Genomic DNA, 22,280 nt, shown 5'->3' with positions numbered 1-22,280 from the left:
AGGAGGACAGGTAGAGGAGAGAATAGGTAGGAGAGGAGAGGAGAGGAGAGGAGAGGAGAGGAGAGGAGAGGAGAGGAGAGGAGAGGAGAGGAGAGGAGAGGAGAGGAGAGGAGAGGAAACCATGACCCAGTGGGGTGACAGGGGATCATGTTTCTGGACCCTGGCAACCTTGGCCTATAGCAGCATAGCTAAGATGTGACCTAATGATTAGACGACCCCCTAAGTATGATAATTTGTCTGTCTATGATAGTAACTGGAGCTACAGAATTAGTAACAATAAGCTTTTTCAAAGAGGTAGGTTTTAAGTCTAATCTTAAAAGTAGCGGAGTCAGCCTCCCGTACCTGGACAGGGAGCTGGTTCCATAGCAGGGGGGCCTGGTAGCTAAATGCTCGGCCCCCCATTCTACCCCTAGAAACTCTGGGGACCACAAGTAGACCAGCATTCTGAGAGTGGAGCGGTCTAATGGGCTGGTAAGGTATCACTAGCTCCTCCAGGTAGGATGGAGCTAGGCCTCTGAGGACCTTGTAGGTCAAAAGAAGGGTTTTAAAAATTATTCTATATTTAACGGGCAGCCAATGAAGCGACGCCAGTACAGGAGTATTGTGATCTCTTTTGTCAATACCTGTCAGAACTCTGGCTGCAGCATTTTGGATCAACTGGAGGCTTCTTAAAGAGATGTTTGGACACCCTGATAATAAAGAATTACAATAGTCCAGCCTGGAAGTAACAAATGCATGGACTAACTTTTCAGCATCATGGTAGGTCAGTAGTTTTCTAATCCTTGTGATGTTCCTCAGGTGAAAAAAGGCACTTCTAGAGACTAATTTAATGTGTGAGTTGAAGGCGAGATTTTGATCAAAAGTTACTCCAAGATTCCTCACAGAGAGACTAGATGTTAATGAGATACCATCTAGAGTGATCATGTGATCTAATCTATCCCTGAGAGGTTCAGGACCAAACACCATGACCTCAGTTTTTCCTGAGTTAAGGAGGAGGAAATTTGAAGACATCCAGGACTTTATGTCTTTAAGACAGGTCTGAAGCGTCACTAACTTCTCTGTCTCCTCTGGTTTAATGGATAAATAAAGCTGAGTGTCATCAGCATAACAATGAAAATGTATCCCATGCTGCCGAATAATGTTCCCTAAGGGAAGCTATGAGAAGATCATTAGTAACTTTAAGAAGTGCTGTTTCTGTGCTGTGATGAGCTCTAAAGCCTGACTGAAGCATCTCAAACAGGCTGTTTCTCTGCAGGTGCTCCAGTAACTGAGTCACCACAACCTTCTTTAGAATTTTAGAGTTAAAAGGAAGGTTGGATATCGGCCTATAGTTTGCTAAGACGTCAGGATCCAGTGATGGTTTTTTAAGCAACGGCTTAATCACTGCCACCTTGTAGGACCGGGGTACATAACCTGTCACTAAAGAACAACTGATCTGGTCCAGGATAGATCTGCTTATCAATGGTAAAACATCCTTCAACAGGTGTGTTGGGATGGGATCTAAAAGACACGTGGTGGTCTTGGATTTCTGAATTAGCGAAGACGCCTCAGAAAAATATATAGGGCTGAAGGAGTTTAAGGGCTCGTTGGAGAACCTGTATGTTCCCACAGTCAGCACATCTGGTGATGGTCCAGTTGTTGGGATGGCCTGGTTAGCTTTTTCTCTGATAGCTAGAACTTTATCAGTGAAGAAGCTCATGAAGTCTTCACCACTAAGGGAAGAAGGGATACGTGGATCTAAAACACGGTGAATCTTGGTTAATTTGGCCACAGTGCTGAAAAGAAACCTAGGGTTGTTCTTATTTTCCTCAATTAAAGAAGAAAAATAAGCTGTTCTAGCTTTACAGAGGGCCTTTTTGTAAACTAACAGACTGTCTTTCCAGGCTACAGGATAGCTGTCTATTTTACAAGAATGCCACTTCCTTTCTAGTCTGCTTGAGGGTCCTGATATGTGAATTATACCAGGGGGCACACCTCCTCTGATTTACTATTTTCTTTTTCAGGGGGGCAACAGAATCAAGCGTGATTCTCAGTGAGGTTGATGCATTGGCTTCTATGTCGCCCGCTCTGGCCCCCGGAATGCACCTAACTATGGTCGCTGGAGTCGGCTTCACGTAGCGCAAAACAGAGTCGCCAATTACCAGGGTTGGTTTCTCAGCGGGTGTGTCGCCGAGTGGGGAAAAGCGGTTAGCCACGGGAAGCTATTTGGTGGTGCACCGTGGGCCTTTGGTTTGGGCTACGCGTCCTACGAACCGTCACCCAGCCGCCCTGGCTAGCCGGCTGCTCGGCTGCTGCCGGGGGACCGCTAGCTGTAGCTACACTAGGCAGCTCTGCAGCAGCTAGCTTTTCCTGGCTACCTGATGCAACTCCAGCTAACTCCAAGCTGCGGAACCGCGTCTCAAGCTCGCTAAGTCTCGCCTCCATAGCCGTAAATAAAATACACTTTCTGCACCTATCCCCTTCACTAAAGGAGGCAGGCTTCACACACACTCCCCTTAAAGTATTTTTAATTTGCATATGAAGAGAAACTAATGAATAATTGCTGTGGAGATTAAGCAAAAGGGTTCCAGTCATGTCACAGCCAACGTATGTGAACCAACGTCGTCCCTAGGGACAAAAACTGCCAACGTATGGAACATATAGATGACATTAAAGTAAGGAAACATCAGCTGTGCAATGATTTGGAGGATAAAATCGGCCCAAGATGGCTTCTGTCTGAACCTCTGGGTGTGTTTAAGCTCCAGTTTTATCATTATTACCGCAGACATCTCAGAAATTTCCCCATATCTGACGCGACTGTCTTTCCTCTTTATGGTCACATAATTGACCTTTTGTGTGACTCCAGTTTGAACATTTGTGTCTTTTTTTTAGGGAAACTCTGTGCCGCTCATTGTTCTCCGTTCCTCTGGCCTCATTATTGGTGTGAGAAAACAGTGGAATTCCAAGCTCGCCGCTCGCACTTCCTGCATTTCCCTCACGTTGCTAAGGTAGCACTTCCTGTCTGTGGAGCTGTTTTGATGCAAAGACATGAACACACACACAGATGTGACCAACGTCATTACAGGGTGATGGATGTGACGATGTCAGACAGCAGAATAAACTATCAAATAGTTAAAAGATGAGGAAGTTGGTGCTTGAAAACTATCTTGATGGCTTTATTCTGAGCTATATGATAAAATCTTCAATAGAATTCCCATTTTGCATTGCTTTCTGTCCTACTGTCAACCTCTCTCTCACTCTCTCGTTCTCCCTCTCTCTCCCTGTCTCTCGTTATCTCTTTCTCTCACTCCTGACAGCCTGTGACAGCACGGACGGCAGCACAAAGTCACACACAGGCTGACATTCTTTGAGTCTTAGTCACTTGCACACAGAAAATGTCTTTGTCAACATCCAGAGACTCACGCAGGAGGAGGTGGTGGGTGTAGCGGGGGGGGGGGGGGGGGGGGGGGGGGGGGGGGGGGTGATAGGAAAGCCCTTTGAAAAAGATGTGTGTTTCTCAAAGAAGCAGAAAGGTGGAACAAATCGGCTGCTCGACTTTGTAAGTAACATTAGAAATTGGTTGGTGATGAATTCTTAATGATATTTAGCCACACGGTCGGACGTGTGGATCTGTCACCTTCTTCAGGTCCATCCTTCCTTTGATGGGGATTTCTCCTGCTGCGTGTTCCTGCTGTTGTCTGATTGTTCTCCCCTGAGCGGGGCGAACCGGCGCTCCACTTCCACCCCCACATCCATACACCTGCAGCACGTTCAAGGCCCCTCTACTCCACCTACACGTGGCCACATTTGGCTCCTAAAAACAAGCCTCTTCGTTTTCAGGCTGGCCAGTTTGTCGTCATCTCCTGGCTGATTTGGATCATGTTTTCTTTTCCTTTTTTGGAGTCCGTCATCACGGACTCTGTCGTCTTGCGTGTCCTCTCCACCGTCTATCTCCATCCATTGCAACCAACTCAAACCCAGAACGAATTCTGAAACCACTGAGGAGAAACGGAAAACCTTCAGAGTTCCCTCCTCGTTGCTCCTTTCCTAACCATCGCTCTCGTTCTTTGTGCACTCGTCTGTCTGCATTCTTCTGCCACTATAATCGGCAGGTGGGCTTGGGGCTTGTTTTTACGTTACCTTAGGAACACGGACGTTCTTCACCTTTCTGCAAAGCTCCTGGATGCTGCTGAAACTATGGGGTAGTCCGGGTCCACATTTTTAGCAAGATTAGGTAGATGAGTTTTATTATAAAATGAAATTACAAACTCATTGATGAGGAAATCTCATCCTGTTAAGCACGTAAAACAAGCGTGAATGCATGAAACCATGCCAGGAGCTTAGAACTTTACTTTGGACCAGCAGCGTCTGAGCAGCAACAGTTTCAAACCTTCTCCTTCACCCAACTAAGAGACATTTTGCAGCTGGTCCTGCTCCAACAGGAAGGAGGACATAGTTTGTCCAAATTTTTTCAGGGTAGTTATTAGATGCGAAAAATCAAAGGCCGTCACAAAAACACATGTACAAACTGTGTGTGTGTGTAAAACAGATACACCTGGCTGCACCTTACATAAACCAAAGCCTCCAAGGCTGAAACACACCTTCGCTGTCAAACTTTCCACTGCTCTGATCTCACGCTGATGATATGCAGTCGCACGCACGCAACCGTGGACACATATACAACATGTCACAGATGCCCGCTGAATAAAAAGTGTGGGTGTGTGCTTTTTTATTTGAAGTGTCTTGAAATGCACGTGACTCGATGTGTTGAATCAGTACTCGGGACTCTCAAAGCAGAGAGAGAACACGGGCTCTGAAAATGGGGCAGATCTTGTAAGGCTCGGGTGTGACAGGGCAGCTGAGCTCAGGCGAAATAAGTAGTGGGCCAAGAGCGCAGCGGTGGATTAGAGAGCGGCAGGAAAGGGAGATCAGGGTCATTACAGAGTCAGAGGACCTGTAATAATGTCTAAAAGAGGGGAGTAGTCAGAGCTAATGCTACAAAAATGATTCTGTAAACAGTGAAAGGACGACATTTGAGTTATTTTCTGTCGTGTTTTGATGATGTAATCATCTTGGGATCGAGATAAACCATACTGATGTGACACTGAGGTGGAAAGATGGACGTTTTAACAGTCCTCCAGCAGATGTTGTAACCTGGTCGTGGGGATTTGGCTGCAGGAGGGTTTCAGTGTCGCAGCTCAAGCGGTGGCACAGATTATGTGACAGCGCGTGAGGACCAGCAGCATTTGCTAGAAGATTCACTGGATGTTCCGGCACAGCTGAGGCCGGGCTCACACGTGACCGCTTCACTCACGCTTCACTTAAGTGAATCCGATGTGGACGGGAACGAACTCTAAAGTCCAGGTTAAAATTGCTGACAGCAAATAAAGACTGAAGCCTTTATCTGAGGCTGTTTGTTCTGATCTATTGTACAAACACAGCGGAACAACATTTTAGCACCTCTGAAGGTCAGTCTGTGTCAATGGTACGTCAGTATTTTGACAAGTGGACAAGAGAGGCCACCCCTCGCCGTGTCTGCGTTGCTAACTTTGCTACATTTACTGAGAAATGTGATTGGGTTGATGACACGACTCTCAAATTAAAGCCACGTTTTCAGTCGTAAATTATTTAGGACCTCGTTTCACAGTGACGAAAACTGCGAAAAGGCGGCGAGGCTGCAACCACCATCGAGAAAACCCCCCAGAGACAAATATAGTTCTGCTTAGAGAGCGATGCTGGTTCCTCCTTCTGTTTTCATGTGAAGGCCAAGTGCAGAAGATCATGATGAAAGCAGAAGAAAGAATGAATCTTTGCAATCCTGCAGACGGGGATGGGGGGATAGAAAAGGGTAAGTCTGCATTTCCTGTTTCACTTCTGAATATCTGGAAATGAGCCGATGACTGACCGTAACCAAAAAGTGCAACCCCACGAAACTTGTGAAGCGGCTCTCCTTTGGACCCGCTGACTCAAGTCGGGAACCACCGTGAAGATTGAAATCGGGGTTAATGAACAACAGGCTGAGGGTCCCAGAGCAAATAACCTCTCTTCAAGTCTTCAGACCAAGCATGAAGCCACAATCTCGGCCCAGCACAGAGCCTGCGAACTGACGAGGAGGAACGTTAATTTCCCCGGAGACAAAGAACATTATGCTAAAGACACTTTACATAAACGTGGACGTCATTAATTCCACTCCAGGGCGATACGCTACATTTTGTTTGCTGATTTAGTTAGATTAGTAATCACATTTGCTGGTTATGGGCTGCATTTCTGTTTGTTGTGTGTTGACAGCTTCTAAAATAAATTCCAGTAAACCGAACTCTGATAATTGGCTGACCCCTCATTGATTTATCTTTCCACCCAAATGCAGTGCAGTAATTATGACTTCAGCTCGGGTAAGATAATAACAGGAAACTGTGCAGGATGATGTGTGAGGACCTCACTATTGTGTGTGCAGAATGGAGACAAAAGCGCAGCACAGGCAGGGCTGAAGCTCTGAGCTTTTTTTCCACGCACTTGATATGAGACATTTGGCTGAAAAATAAAGTCATTTCTTCCCAGGAATGTCGCAGTAATTACAGATAATACCCACGCATGACGCACGCTTGCTGCATGTTTGACCAGGATTCGCCAGAAAGCTAATTTGAGCTCCAGCACATGTAGCAACAAAACAAAATTCACTGTTTTTATGCAAATAGGCTAGAAATGATGAAGAGAATAAAGGTGATTTAAGTGAGATGAAGCTGTGGCGAAGGAGTTGTGGCGAAGCTCCACACAACCGCAGGTTGGTTACCATCAGAAATAAACCCCAAACAACTCCAGACTGCCGATGGGGGTTTTGTCAAAAGCAGTGACACCACCGTGATATTTACAGTGATGCTGGTATTTGGAGCCTGGAGAGAACGGCAATGCTCCTGCCATCCACCAGAAAAGACTGCCTACCTCAGCAACATTCATGTGGTGTTGGAATCGTGATGAAAAAAAAGAGTCCATTCAAAGGAGGAGACAATACATTTCTTGTTCCTCAGCCCTTGAACAGCAACTTTTTTGACCAAGATGAGCTTTTAATCTGTAACTGTTATTTACCATTGTTTGTTTAACAATGGCATCGAGGTGAAAACCAAGGGAAAGTGTGAAGGAAGCAGAGTATTTCTAGGTAATTGAGTCAAAGTTTTGATTCATCCTGGACTGGAGTTTTTCTGGAGAAAACACATGTTGACATTTGTGCCAAATGCAAAGCAAAACCTATTTTGCTTGCGTTTTGACTCCTTTGGCTTAAAACCACTGACTAACCTGGAGCTTGAGAAACAGGTAAATTCCCGGTGTCCTGTTTTGTTTTGCTTGTTTGACTCAGTCAGTTTCCAAAGAACAAATGTGCACATTTAAGCCGATGGTCTGGGAACAAGTGTGGGGTGTTAGACCAGGCTGCAAGTGGAGCCACAACACCCCCACAGCAAATAACACGGAGGTTAAACGGCTGGCCCTGCCCGTACAAACACACACTCCCCAAATGACAACATCATTGTGGAAGGAGACAGCGTCTGTTTGTGTTATTGTGTGTTGTCAGTGGTGTGGGGTGGGGTGGGGTGGGGTGGTGTGGTCATCTGGGTTTCCTCCAGAGAGTGAAACAAATGCAGTAAGGGAGATTCACTTCCCCATCGGGACAGGCAGATAGTATTGACAAAGTCTGTCACAATACGAAGAAAATGGTGCCAAAATGTTCCAGTCTGCCTAAATTGAAAGGTTTTTATATGCCTGTATGCAGATGACACCCACCTTTTCTGTGAGGATTTGCTGCTGTTGTGGCCTCCATGGGGACCTTGTGGATGTAGCAGAAGCAAATCCTGTAACTGCTTCTTTGCACCCAAGTAGACATCCCAATATGTCACACTTCATCTAACTTTTCAATGAGCAAAATCGGAAACTGCCTCTGCCCAATGAAGCCTTTCATTCATTCACTTGTGAGGAAGTTACTCTTTTATTCATAACGGTCTGTAAACTCACTTGGTTCTTTAACAAATAAAACATTTTGTGGACCCTGTAATCACAACAATGGTCAAGTGAACCAGCAACCCTTAAGTCACAAGTTTCTAACCTCTGGTGACACCAGACAGAACGAGTGTGTGTTCATGTTGACAGTAGGTGCATATTCAGCTGAAAAGGAAGACCCCCCCACACACACACACACACACACACACATGACAAACAATGGTGAGTCAGGAAGATCTGTCTGCATATATAAATGTGCATAGCCCAAAGCGTTACCCTAACCACTGTGACCTCTCTGCCGAGTGTGTGTGCTTCTTGTCAGGTGTGTGTCAACTGTGGGCGGGCTGACGGGGCTGTTTGCCCATAAAGCCATAGTGTCACTTCTGCGGCAGTGATTGGCTGCCAGCAACCAGCTCATTAACCGCTCACACGGGGATGCAGAGCCAAAAGACAAACTCTCCATTTGTTTCACAACACATTTACACAGTCACACAAACCCGTCAGGGGGGCGGCGCAGGTACAGCAGGCGGCCGTGGGGATGTATCCAGCAGACGAAACGCAGTTCATCAGAGGAGCACGGTCTGCCTGGCCTCGGTGACCTGGCTGAACCTTGGCTCACTCTCATTGGTTCATTAGACCACACAGCATCACACCTAGATGTCTATTGGCTGGGGGACCGAACTGCAAGGTCGTGACCTACAGGACGTCCACGGTGGAGAGTGCGAATGGAGGAAAAGTTGGACTGAAAACAACCAAGAATATAGACAAAAAAAAACAGAACCACATTATTTGACAGGAAATGAGGAAAGAAGATAATGTGATGAGGAGGAACTAAGAAAACGGAATAGATTTTATCTTGATGACGATGTATAATTCACGAAGTGCAGGAAGCATCACAAAGGGTTTTGTCAGCACAACGCTGGAGAGAATTTCCTCGGTTCTCTACAGAGTATCTCAAGTGGAGCAGCTGTCAATCAAGCCTTTTTACACAGATTATTCAAAATTAGAGCAACACAAATTTCTGCTATTTAGCAACTTGGCATAACTCCAGTGCATGATTCGGGGATGATTTAGAGATGATTTATGATGATTTTGCTGAACTATTTGTGAGAAAACACGTCAACAATTATTAGTTTCACTGCTGAACTCGGTGATAAAATGCTTATAAATGTCGGCTGTTTTCCAGGAACCAGTGACGTGGAGTTCCACTCTTATGTTCTTGGATGAATGTTTGTTTGCATGTTTGTGCAGGTCGGGGTTGGGTCGAGCACATGCTGAGTCATCGTTCTTAAAGAGGAGAATTTGCTGACCAAATTAGCTTTGCCGGGGAAGTCCCATCACTGTGTTTGTTGACTTTGTTGTAGAGCTTCGCTCCGCCTTGTATACAAAACAGATTTTTTTTCCATTGTTATATTTTGACGTGCCATCGCTACAGTTGTCGCTCTGCTGAGCTCTAAATTGGCCTTTAGTCCCTTATACTCCCTCGATGACGTTCATCATCCAGCCATTCCTAGACTGACACCCACCACACACCCATCCCAACCTTCCCTCGTCTCTCTTTCACCATACGATACTTCTCTGTTGACGCGTTCGTCAGCAGGTCCCCATAGCAACCAGACATTTCTGCTGACCCCGGCCGCGCTTTGCGTGACAGATCTGCAGGACGTTCCTCCAGACACATGCACACATGTAGACACACGCTGCTGGGTGCATATGAACCAACGTCCATTTGCCCCTCGCCTGCGGACATTTGATTATCGGCCGGCCTTAAGACAAGGAAAAAGAATCTTTAAATATTATTATTTTTTTATTAAAAATAACATTCATAACAGTAACAGTTGTACAACCAATAATTACACTGTAATCTGAGACATTTTTGCAACAATAATTACACTTGAGAGGTGGAGGACCCATCTCCTCCTTTCTTTAAATAAGTTAAGAAATAACATTTTTTTCTCTCACCATCCTGGGAAATAATTTTCTAAAAACATTTATACATACAGTGTTGGATATAACTGGCTCACATCAATCTCTAAAAGCCAGATCTTTAAGACTTGCTTTAATGCGGATATTCATAGCATATTATCTAAGCAGGCATTTGTTTTGTTATTCCATTTTGTTCTGACAGCGGTACAAACTGAGCAGGTTATGGATATTTTCCAGTACATTACGCTACAGTACTACACAGTAGAGCACTTCTCTAAGTCGATGTCGTTTGATCAGTGTACGGCTACTCCAGTGTTAGCTCAGCAGATTCAGTCACTGTAGTTCAACAGTAATGTTTGGCAGTGAGCGGCACCCTCCAGTTTCCAGTAATCATCCCAGTGTAGAAATCCAGCTCTGCACGTGTCCAAATTTAGCTCCCACGATGACTTCTTAGTCCAATTTTAGGACCAATTAGCACTTGAACTCCAAGTCAAATCTGTTTGAACAGCCAATCAATGGCTGCCTACGGCAACAGGAGACCACCGGAGTGGCTCTGGGGTTCTGATGGGCTTCTGTCAGTCCTCATCGCCCAGATTTGTGGTTCATAAGAATAAGATCCAGTGTTTAGCGTGACCCATATGCTGTCGCTCGAGAGGTTCTTAAGATTGCACTTTACATCTGTGGCGCTGACGCTGCTGGAAAGACGACTGTTCTGTGTCTGCAGATTCCTCAAAGTCCATCGGCGGAGGCCGTCGTCCCACAGCGTCTCGTCTCTGCATTCCTCTGGTGCAACTCGTCTGTCCAACAACCGTGGGCTACTTTTACTGTTTCAAGATTTCCTGTTGAAGAATGACAAAAAATCACACAGTGGTTACGAGAGGTCGTGCACGCAGATGAAGTTTGGGATCTTGTAATACACCACGAAAAAAATGTATGACTCTGACCTGCAGCTCTACATGATCATGGCTCTCATAGCTTCTTTGCTGATGCGTTTGCGATGTTTCCTGCGGCGGCGAGGTGAGGCGGGTCGAAACGGGGAGCGACGGGACGATGGCCTGGGAGCCACGGTTGGGAGGGCTGAAAGACAGGACAGTGAAAGACACGTTCAACGGCAGTTGTACCCCTTCTGAATATGTACTCAAAGCTCATGTCCATATTTTTGATGGCTGCAGACAAAGAAACAGTCTTTTAATTGCTTTTTATCCAGAAGATAAAATCTGTTAGAAAGGAGGAAAAAAAGCCTCACTGATCGCCTAATGTGGAGGGTACAAACTGGGTGTGTGGTGCTTATAGAAACTCAAACTGCACCCTGAAGGGCAGCTGATAACCTTGACGTCTGTGAGAAAAGGGCGTGATCGCTGGCAGGTTGAAGTCAGCTGTGACACAATGGGAAATTCAGCTCTGGCTTCAGAGCTCTCAGAGGGTGCGGGAAGAATAGCAGGACGCATGTGCTCGTGCACTCAATGCACAACAGAGCGCTTCCTGTCTGGCAAAGTCTCACATTGATGCTCTTTTACCTCACGCGTTAAAGCTACAGTCACATTAGAGCAGAGGGACGATATAATCCTGGACACTGGAGTGGGTGCAGCACTCCAGTCAATCTATGGCTGTGGGTCGGTCTAAATTAAACCTGTACTTCTTACAGACAACCGCATGTTTGGCAGAAGGCTTTACAACTTCCTTCAGCTCTGCAGGTTGCTGTCTTAGATGAAAAGCTCGTGAAAACACGGACATGAAAACGCTCATGGTATATTAGTTTTGCAGACTGGTGTCATGACCAGCCAGTCTTCAGAGAAACAGAAAGAACATGTATTTTAGCTGGAACATCAGTCCTCAATATTAAAAGTACAAGGAAATCCCTTTTTCAATGTTCTCCTGATTCTGAGCCTGAGCTAGCAGTGGCCTCTCTCTGCCCTGGGACAGGAACCATTGGGTCTATTTTGGACTCACTGTACTTGATTGCTATCATATCTCACTCACAGCAGCAGTACCTGATTTAAAGGTCGGTCTTGGTCTCTGCTGGGGTGGATGTGGATGAAGGTGAGACTCTTTATCCAGTTCCCTCTGTACCGTTTCCACTATTTTCTGTTTTCTCTCCTCTTCGGTTAGGTGCCCGCTCCCACTGCTGATCTTTGAGTCTCTGTCCTTCACCTGACTAGCCAGCTCCACCCTGGCCGTGTCCCCACTACTGGATGACCCGCTTTCCTCCCTGTCTTTTCTTTCTTTCTGAGCGGTGGTTACAGCCTCAGGCTCTCTGGGATGCGTGACCTCTACGTATTTTCCACTGCTCACTGAGTCTTTCTGGTAGGCCATCGTAGGTGCAGCGGGGGTTTGCTCGACTCTCAGCGGCTGGGTGGGGCTGACGGGTGGAGAGGCGCTGTCTGACTGTGGAGCGTTGAGGTGGGACTGTGTCCTCAGCACTTGGTCTTCTGTAGTTTGCTGTGGATAATGAAGCTGCTGTCTTTGCTGATGCTGCAACAGCTCCTGCTGTCTCTGCATGTGATCTGGGTGACGCATCTCCCCGCTGCTCTTTGTCCCGTTCACGCTGCTCTCCTCCTTGCCGTCGTACCCGCTGCCGTGCACGACCTGCTGCGTGCTCTTCATGACGCCGTGCTGTGTTCTTGTCTCAGGTGGTTGGCTGTTGACCAGGGCAGGCCCAGCAGCAGTGTGCTGGTACACCCCCGGCTGCATGTGTGCGGGGGACTGGTGCAGCCTAGGTTGCGTCCAGTGGGTATAACTGCCCCGCTGAACCTGCTTCGCCACCGGCTGCTCCTGCTGGTTGTGCTTCAGGTCATCATGGCGATGCAGGTCAGCCTTGGAGGTGAGAGTCTTTTGTGAACCGGGCTGAACAGACCGCGGGAGGGCCTGGGAATGGGACAAAGATGGGGGAGGCTGCTGGGGGGAAGCTGGCAGGGGGTTGCTCTGACAGGAGTGAGTGTTTGAGTCAGATGAGGACGGAAGAGAAGACGAGGAAGACGTGCATGACTGGCACCGACAGGTGACGTGATCTTCCACTGTGATGATGGCTTGCTCATATTTGGGTTTCATATTTACATATTGGATCTTTATCACCTAGAAGACACAGAGGTTTAAAAAATATGTAGTTACGCACAAGCAGAGACACACAGTAAAGGCATTGATGAAGATTATGGGTTAAATTGTAATGGAACATAATTCTCTGTTGCCGGTTTGAACAAGTCAAAACACCACACGGCAATAAAATTTGGCTTTGTGCTGACACTTTTATTGCATTCAATGTTTTTTTTATTTTTAAAAGAAATTAATCTTGAGTCAAGACTCTGGCTTGTAAACTGTAGTGACGATAAAGACTCTTTCTTCATGAAAGGTGACTTTATCTACACAGATCATGGTCCTAACATTCGTCAGTCAAGGGTCAAGTGGTGGGAACATTTAGAAACCACCCCAAAATTACACCAGTCATGAATTGCTGATTTAATCAGAGTTTTTCCTGGTCCGTCACATAGCTCCAAAATAGATTTTCCCCCTTCGGAGAAACTGTCACTCCTGTCTGCTTCATGTCAGTATTTGCATGCGTGATCTTCATGACTGTCTGTCCTGTGATGATGAGTGTTACAGATCATTATTGTGACTTCAGATTTGCACATGTGTTTTTGTCGTAATTCCATGTCCAAAGCTATTCATGGTTTTGCAGGAAACCCCCTAGTTTGCTTTAATCATCTGTAATTTAGCTCGATGTTTATCCTGCTAGAACCTGAGTTTGTGTTTTCTCTTAGTTAAAAGCGTTAAATGGGAAAGCTTCCATGTAGCTGCGTGCACGGTGGTTACCTGCAGGTTTCTGCTGGAGGTGACTATGGGAACACATTTCATCAACCGGTTGTTGCAGCAACCTGAGCACCGCTGCACCTCCACGCAGGGCGGCCATAATATGAAGTCAGCATTACGGCGGTCCAACATAGATCTCTTGACCTCCATCACCTCCGTCCGTACTTTACAGATGGCTTGTTGGGCTGGTTGCGCCGCCACTGCTCCGAGGATAAAACAAAAGAGAGGGAAAAGCATTTTTTTGAAAGAGAGAATGGCACAAAATCTGTCAAGAGACAAGATAAGCAGATGTGAAATCTACCAAGACTTCTGGCATATCGGCCGTGGGTGTGGTCTGCAGGGGTATCATGCTCATCTTCTTCTTCTGCAGAGCAAAGAGGAAGTGGATTGTTAGGTTGGGAGAAAGGAGACAGAAAAAGGAAGACAAGATTTAATTAAGTGAAGCTTGTGCTGTTTGATTCTATCTGAAAACTGAGCCAGCGCTTCTGCGAGCGATGACAGAAGTGTGCGAGGCACGTGAGGTTTTTGGGGCTAATTCTTTAACAAAGATCATTGTCATTGTTCACTGCACAGGAAGACACCCCCCCACCCCCCCACCCTCTTAAAACAATTAGGCTATTTTCTGCTGCAATTTGTCCTTGCTCTGTCAGAATACTGTAGAAGAGAGATGTGACTTGTTAAATATAGCTCTGTTGGTGTGTTTGCCCTCTCACGTATGTCGTCATTTCATACTGAACCCGCTGATCCTAATTATATCCCTGGTATGGATTGCTTTGGGTCACTGTGTGCATGTGTGCACAGATGCAGAAGGTGTTATTAAGTTGCCTTAATGAGCTACCTTGTGCAGAAAAAGCACACGTTCTCTCAGAAAAAAATATTCTCTGAAGCATTTTCCTAATTTTATCTGTTTTCCTCCCGTTCTTGTGCATGTGACCAACATGACTGTGGAAAAGCAAGAATCAGCACAGCCTCTGTACTGGTAACCAGTGTTTGATGTCTGGGGAATGAGTCTCCACTACAGCTCCACTCCTCCTTTGGCTTTTTTTTCCTCTGCTGCCAGTGTGACGACAACCAGTTCAAGTTGCAAATTCTTCACAGATGCGATCGGCATTAAACCAGTCTTTGCATCCTTGGTAACCTGATCAAAACAGCTGAAACTGAGATTATTCTGCTTTGTTTTAAGGTTTATATCAGATTCACCTTAGGGGGAGCAGCTCCGGATCTCAGGACAAAAGCTGGACTATATTTATTCATCCCGTCTATAATGGAGGGATGAAATACAACACAAACTGTAATGCAGATAGAAACAGTGCCAGACTGCCACCCTGATGAGGTCACCAGCCAGCCTTTATTTCACTGAGCTTTATAGAAAACCATGTAAGTACCCGAGTGGCGATATGAATCTATAGAAATGATTTTGCTGTTGCCAAATAGGACGAACAGAAATTATGCTCTCTGGCTGGTGGTGCTGGAATCGTGCATCTTATTATGAATCTAGCTGAACCCAAAATAAAAATGCATATAAGGTTTATTTCTGACAAAAACATGCTGTTTGAGTCACTTCCCCATGCCCTGCTTCTCATGATCTGTCCCGCACTTAGTTCCTCTCTGTGGTGGCTGTTATGTCACCGTTTTATTTATGCGTTACGGAGTGATCAAAGTGTCCCAGTTTAATGATATCTGTTTATATGTGTGACGCTGGTCCTCAGAAGGATGGTTTGATGAATTTTTTAATTGGCTGTGTCCTTCTGAGTGTTTGTTGTATAAAATATTATCCAAAATCTGGAGAAGAATCCAGTTACAAACAGAACGCTGCGGTGACCTTGCACTGCAAGTTTTTCTCTGCATCTCGGTTCAGATGAACAAACTTATAGTCTCTCACTCTCTTTCTCTCGCTCGATCAGCCTGGTCCATCGCTCCTGCTGTTGCGTGTCAATATTGCCACAACACCCACTGTTGCATTCCTGCCTGCTCAGGCCTCTTTAGGCACACCCACACACTTACCTCCTTCATGTCTATGTTATTAGCCCGTGCATATGTGTGTGTGCATATGTGTGTGCATGTGTGGGTGTGTGTCTGTGTATGTGTGTATTAGTACCTATTGCATTGGCTTCTTGCTGCAGCAGCAGCTTCAGATCGTCCACTGAGGAGATAGGAGAGTTCCTCACCAGGTCGACCAGCGACGGAGGGAGCGGATCACCCTGTGGGAGCCACAACAATAGCATATGTTTAGATTTGATTTATTACATTAGAGGAGTTATCTTATTGAATAATTTGAGTAGAATTCCAGCGCACAAACGTCAACGTGGTGACTCTCATCGTCACACAAACGAAAAAATATTGATTTTTTTTTCCCAATATTCCTTGCAGGCCTTGAAGTTCATCAATTTTTTACAACCAGGAGAACTCATCTGCTAAAGTGTGAGCGGGTGACTGAGAGACATGTTTAATCTCATTCCTCAATCTCCTGTCAACACTTGCTCCAGTTTCACTTCCTCCTGCGGAGGAAACGATGGTTGTGAGTGGTGTTTGTTGCCGGTGTTGTCGCTCACTCCATGCCTGTTTACCCACAAACACCTCTGTCGCTCAGGAAATTGGCCTTTGTCTTCTTCACTATCCTCCGCCAGAGTTTCTCATATTTTCAATTTGACCTTTCGGAAACTGTGAAATATGTTTCTCTACATTCATCAGGGTTACGCAACTAATTCTGGGCTGTGGGGGTGTGAAGTTTAATGAACTGTTGAATGAATGTTGCAGGAGTTCATTATGGATTCAGTGGGGTTGCTCGCGAGAAAACGCTCCCGCGGTTCCTTTGTGGAGATCAAAGGCGAACGTCTGCGTGTTCGCCGTCACATTTCACTCCAGTTGGCTGTAAGCTGATACCATCTCAGAGTCGCGTCAACCTCATTTGAGACACAGGCCAGACAGATGCCAAAGCAAATTAAAGAACCTTCACGGTGCGAGAAGAGGATCGTTGGGATTTCTGAGATGACCACGGAAGAAAAAGGTCCGCTGGAAAATTTTAAGACTGCATGTTACATGTTTACAGCATCTCACAAACATTTTTAATGATTTTTTTTTGTGTGTGTGTGTAGATGAATTCAAGAAATATCCAAATTTGTGCAAGCACAGGCAATAAACATACTGGTGCTAATTTTGGAGATAATCTTTCTAAAATCCCAAAAGATGATCTCATGCAGTAAAAAATGAGAATGTTTATTATAAAATATGTTGTATGATGACGCTAATTTCATATATGCATGAAGCAGAAGAAGCTCGGTGCAAACGTCTCTACTCCCACGGCTCCCGCTCCACTATGTTGACATTATGGAAGCATGTTTTCCGATCACTGTATTATTTAGAGGTTTGTTTTAGTTACTATCATTTATTTACTTCTCCCTCAATTTTCAACTTCTGCTTCTCTGTCCTTCTGAATGTTGTTCTGTCTGTCTGCTCGGTGGGCGGCTGTGGCTCAGGACACCTGGATGACTTTCACAAGTCTTTGACTGACCTAGTTAAGCAAACACATGCACATGCACATGCACATGCACACACACACACACACCCTCGTTTCCAGTTCAGATACAAATGTTTAAACCACTTAACTGTCCAGCCAATTTGTCCTCAGAGCATCACACACACACACATACATACACACGCACACACAAACAGTTTTCACTCCGTAACAAGCTATCATTACAGTGACGGTTAACCGCTAACACACACGGATGCACAAAGACACATGCAGAAATTACAGAGTAGAACATGCCGACAGGAAATTCTGCCGTGGACAGACTACAAACTGCTGGTTAGAATTCAGCCCAGAATGGTGCAACAAGCTAATAATAGTGGTTTGCACATGTAGAGCTGAAATCCCAGAATGGATCCGACGCCGGGCTCCTCATTTACTTGCACATGCAGTGGAAAAGGCCCCTGTTGTTGTATGGGGCCTCAGTGAAGCCTGTAAATACCTTTTCCGGTCAATGTATCCACGCAAACATTGCGTTTAGTATGTGTGTGTTTTTTGCTCACATCATCTTATGATCTACAAATCTGCACACACACACACACACACACACACACACACACACACACACACCAACAGGCGCGCAACATTGAGCCTCAGAGAGAGCCTGGAGGCCAAAGACTTCACATGGAATGTTTGAGGAGAAAGGTGAGGTGTAATGGAATGTAATTATGGAGCCAGCTGACTACACACAGAGAGAGAGAGAGAGAGAGGGAGGGAGAGAGTCATATAAAGTTGCGCTATCAAAAGACTCCAAAGTAAACGGATAAACACACTGAATCCAAGTGTGACTCATGCTCACGCTGTGCTGTCACAACACATGCCTTCTTTTATCAGAGACATGGCAGAAGTCCAATTTGAGGCCGAATAAACTTTGATAGGATTGCAAAGATATACATGCACACACACACACACACACACACACACACCCACACACGCATACACACACACAGAGTCAGGCAGTCAGATTCTGCTCTGCAGACCTGCAGAGAGGAGGGTAAAAATGATCAGTGGAAAAATGAATGAGCACAGGAGCTGACAGACAAAGTTAATGACAGAGGAGGAGGAAGAGGAACAGTGTTTTTAAGCGGAGCTGTAAATATTTCTGCCATGCTCAAAGGCGCAGAAGGGGGGTTCCACATGTGACTTTCAATAAATGGTAGAGCAACATCTTCTTTGTCGCACAGTTGCAATAAATCCCTGTTTCAGGGGAGCCTTGGTTAACGTAGACTCTCATAGTAAGAAGGTTCTGGGTTCATTTCTCAGGCTGTGCTGGAGCCTGTATGCCCTCCCAGTACCGGGTGGGTTTAAAGTTGGTACTCCAGTTTCCACCCACAGTCCAATAACCTGAACATTAAGACTGAGACCCTAAATAGCATCTAAGGATGAGTGTGTGTCCTGTGTTGGACTGATGACCTGTTCGGAGTTTATTCCTGCCTGTCACACGGCAGAAATACACCCTAATTATAAGTAAGTGTGTGGATGGTTAGATGTGACAATACAGCTTGGCCTGGTTTAATGTGGGCATTTAAGAATGCTCATTTAAATTTTGCTCTACCCTGCTTTTGCAGCTGGAGCTTACCTGCCTGGTTTCATCTGTTTCAATCATCAGTACGAATCCCAGCGTTTGAATAATAAAACAGACAGGATCCCCAAAACAAGGCCGAACTCATTCCACAAAGTCACTTTCAAGTTTGGACATCAGAGTGCAGGTTATTTTTGTTGTTGCTGCTGCTGCTGTGATCAGACAAATCATTTGAAGGCAAAGCTCACTGTTTCAATTCAAAAGCTAAACTGATGAACCGAGTAATCAAGAGACAAATCGAATGCAGGTGCAGCCCCGAGTAATGAAACCAGAAGACTGGCCCGACTTCCTCATCATTGAATCGTGCCATCTTTGGATCTATCAAGGACAAAGTTCAACTAGCTTTTTGAGTGAGAATCCAGAGCTGCTCAATCTGACAGTCCTGCTGCTGCTGGGAGCCTGATTGGAGGCAGAAAACATCACTAGAGGGTTCCATCATGACTCAGCCTCAGACTGTTTGAGTTTGTCTTTTCATTCTTGAATTAAAGTGTCTGTCACGTGTACTGGTTCTTATCAAAAACTGTCCCCTGGACTCTGTGGCTCCGTTTCTCCTCTAATGCTGCACTGCTTGGGCTTACAAACAGATGCTCTTATGTGACACTGCGCTTTTCTCTCTGCGCACACACACATGCACAGAAGCACAATCCACACATACCAAAACATAAGCACATATGTTCACAAACACATCTGCAGCTACACCCACTCGGGTGTCCAGCTGTTTGCACGCTCACAAACACACACGCACACTTCTGTGAAATCCCTGACAGATTAGTCGTTGTTCTTATGTAAAATGGATCAAGCGGGCAGCAGAAAATCATCCGAGCTCGCCGTGACCTGACAATAGTCACAGAGCAACCTGTTCGGCAGCCACCAATCAACTGTTGGCGTGTGCGTCCGCAGTGCATGTTGTGCATGAGTGTCATAAGCACGCATATGATGACAGAATTTAGTTCTGATCTGATGTGTCAGCACTTTTGTGTTTGCAGCACCTCTGCAGCCTGCCCGTGCATGTGTGTGTGTGTGTGTGTGTGTGGGTGTGTGTGTGTGTGTGTGTGTGAAAAGTCACATCCAACAGATAGTGTCTTGGGGCAATAAAATCCACTCCAAAGACCAAAAGTGCATATGTGTGCTATATTAGGACCACTTTACAGGGAGATTAAAACTGTATTGTGCTGATTTTTAAGCATTCTGAACCAGCTACCAGTCAAATGATGTCATATTAACACAGTAAGAGACTAAATTTTGTTAACATAACTACTGGACATTTTCTTCCATTACATACGAGTCATTTAAGTGCTCCGAATTTCATTCTTTCTGTTTCCATCAGCGCCAGCACAATTTTCTCAGAGAAGATGATTTGTTGGAGTGTCAGAGAAACCAGCAGCTGGGATCATCAGGGATGTTTTTGGGTTAACTCCTGCTGCCGGGCAACCAGCCAAGACCCTGCTTCACTCCCTCTAACAGTTAATTCTACCCCAGCAGTGTGTCAGGGGAATAACTTATGAAAATGTAGAGACATGGATCTCACACACGACAAGTACATGTTGTCTTTGACGCGTCCCTTTTAGAATCACCGTGTGATGGATCAGATGTCAGGGGAAATTCTGCTTAAATCATCACGCTGTGGAGTGATTAGCAGGGAAAGTGTGACATCCATTAGCCACAGCTTACAACCTAGTTTTCCTGCCATGTTCATTGAAAAATCAATATTTCATGCTTTTCACTGCTGCTTTTGTCGAACGTGAGTGGAGCATCCATGGAGAAAGTTCAAGTATTCAGTATCTCCATTAACAATATTGGGTCACACATGTCACAGTGGAAATGTGGCCTTTACACCTCCTGCAAAGGCCCCATTCACTGGTTATTAAAGACTTGGCAAATAAGATAAGCGCCCACAAAAGTTACAACTGAAGTCATTTAGGCGGTTGGGTTATATTAACTAGTAACCATTAACTGATGTTATTCATGTCCTTCACGGTACAAGACTGCCTGCTTAACCAGGTGCGTTCAGTTCAAACTCAGAGGTCATGACGTCGGTCTGCACATCCTTCAGTCTTACCTCAGCGTTTCCGAGCCGCAGAAGGGCCGCTGAGAGCAGCAGCAGGACCCAGGACCTCATGTTGCCGCCCAGCCTGAGGAGTCGCAAGGAGTCGGCTGGACATTTAGTACCTCGGCGTCCAATTCCACCGAAATTGCGCCGAGTCTGCCTCGTCCCGGTGTCGTGTGCTGTCCGCTCCTGCGAGGTGCGCACTGATAAATATCCTCGGATGTGTCACTGCTTATAAGCGCCGCTGGTCCGAATGTTTGTTAGCGGTGACTCACGCACAGGCGAGACCGCTCAATCTGTCCGTTTTGAGGTTCTGAAAACTCGCAAGAGGAGGCATCGAGGGTAGGGCGAAGCAGGTGCGTAATGCGGGGTGGCGCACAAAGGTAACGGCGCCGCAGAGAAGCAGTCTACAGCCTTGGAGTGCCCCTGATGTCCCTGGCGTCTCCAAATGTCCGATTTATTGTGGAGAAATGCACATGAACCTGTCCTGAATGTGTCCCCTTTAAATCAAAACTGTAGCCGTGAAGGATCAGATAAAGATTTCATGTACTAAAATTCACGCTGAAGGCGACAGCAAAGCGGAGTTTTCCCCTGAATGAAGCCGCGCATCTCCAAAGGTCCGTGCGTAAAAGTTGCTGCACCTCGAGCTTGGTGCGTTCGTGCGTAACGTTGGATGTTCCTCTCCTAATGCAAGATTATTTTCATTCCACCGTGAGTGACTTGACTCCAGATACATTCAGGACAAGTACCAGGTCTTGTCTTTGTCCCGTTTTGCGCTGTTTCCTACGTTAAGGATCCTCTCGATCGGGACAGTTGCCGCTTGACGCGCTTCTCCTACTCTGGCCGTCTCTCGGACTGGGAGCGCAGCTTTCACCCATCGAGGCAGAGCCTCCCTTTCCCAAGTTTAAAACTCAAATAGCAGTAAAGGACAGGCATGCCGGAAAATCACCAATAGTGCCTCCAAAATAAGAGATCTCACGCACGTTATAATGACGTTCCTCTTAAAACAATACACATAAACAATAACACAAACGCTGATTTGAGCGTGTTGAAATGCGATGAAATATAATACATAGATTTTGAAATCTGCCTTTTTTCGCACACGTCATGACATCAACCACCCCGTGAACGTATCGAACTTTTATTGTGAAAGGTCCTTGATGAACGCATATGTCCCCATGTCGCTGCCTTGACGCAGGTTCTCAGTTTTGTACCGGGGTTTGTCGCCTCCTTTTTAGGAGCAGAGAGTCCTGAAGGCCTCTGGGTGCTCTTAAAGGAACCGTTAACAGACCGTGATACTCATAACTCAGCAATGTAAATAAGTAAATAAACAAATAAATAATTTGTTTTTAAAATCCCCAAACGTAATAAAGTTTTTAAGAGTACAATTAAATATTGAGAATAAATATTGAAGGCAACAGTTCCAA

General features: G+C 45.7%; 1 protein-coding gene across 2 annotated transcripts; it reads right to left on the bottom strand.

The window, feature by feature from the left end:
- Positions 1-10,715: 10,715 nt before the first annotated feature.
- On the bottom strand, positions 10,716-21,748 carry pdgfba (platelet-derived growth factor beta polypeptide a). Of its 2 annotated transcripts, none has more exons than XM_029851069.1 (7): positions 20,866-21,748; positions 15,794-15,896; positions 13,997-14,059; positions 13,699-13,898; positions 11,883-12,963; positions 10,836-10,968; positions 10,716-10,730 (listed from the first exon to the last, which is right to left on the bottom strand). In XM_029851069.1, the coding sequence occupies exons 1-6, from the start codon at positions 20,923-20,925 to the stop codon at positions 10,844-10,846; spliced, it is 1,632 nt and encodes a 543-aa protein (XP_029706929.1). In that variant the 5' UTR covers positions 20,926-21,748; the 3' UTR covers positions 10,716-10,730; positions 10,836-10,843. The 2 variants fall into 2 exon arrangements, with proteins under 2 accessions (XP_029706929.1, XP_003976863.2); XM_003976814.3 differs by having other exon boundaries at positions 13,699-13,895.
- Positions 21,749-22,280: the final 532 nt, after the last annotated feature.

This window comes from Takifugu rubripes, chromosome 17 (assembly GCF_901000725.2).
Source record: "Takifugu rubripes chromosome 17, fTakRub1.2, whole genome shotgun sequence".
In the NCBI taxonomy this organism is placed as follows: domain Eukaryota; kingdom Metazoa; phylum Chordata; class Actinopteri; order Tetraodontiformes; family Tetraodontidae; genus Takifugu; species Takifugu rubripes.
The sequence above is the reverse complement of the archived record's forward strand: the minus strand, read 5'-3'. Positions and strand labels throughout refer to the sequence as shown.

Coding starts and splice junctions, on each gene's coding strand:
- pdgfba (XM_029851069.1), bottom strand. CDS start 20,925: ATGAGGTCCTGGGTCCTGCTGCTGCTCTCAGCGGCCCTTCTGCGGCTC. Junction 15,897..20,865: donor TGCGGCTCGGAAACGCTGAG/GTAAGACTGAAG, acceptor TGGCTCCCACAG/GGTGATCCGCTCCCTCCGTC. Junction 10,969..11,882: donor AAGACCGACCTTTAAATCAG/GTACTGCTGCTG, acceptor CCTGTCTTTCAG/CCCTCCCAACCGTGGCTCCC.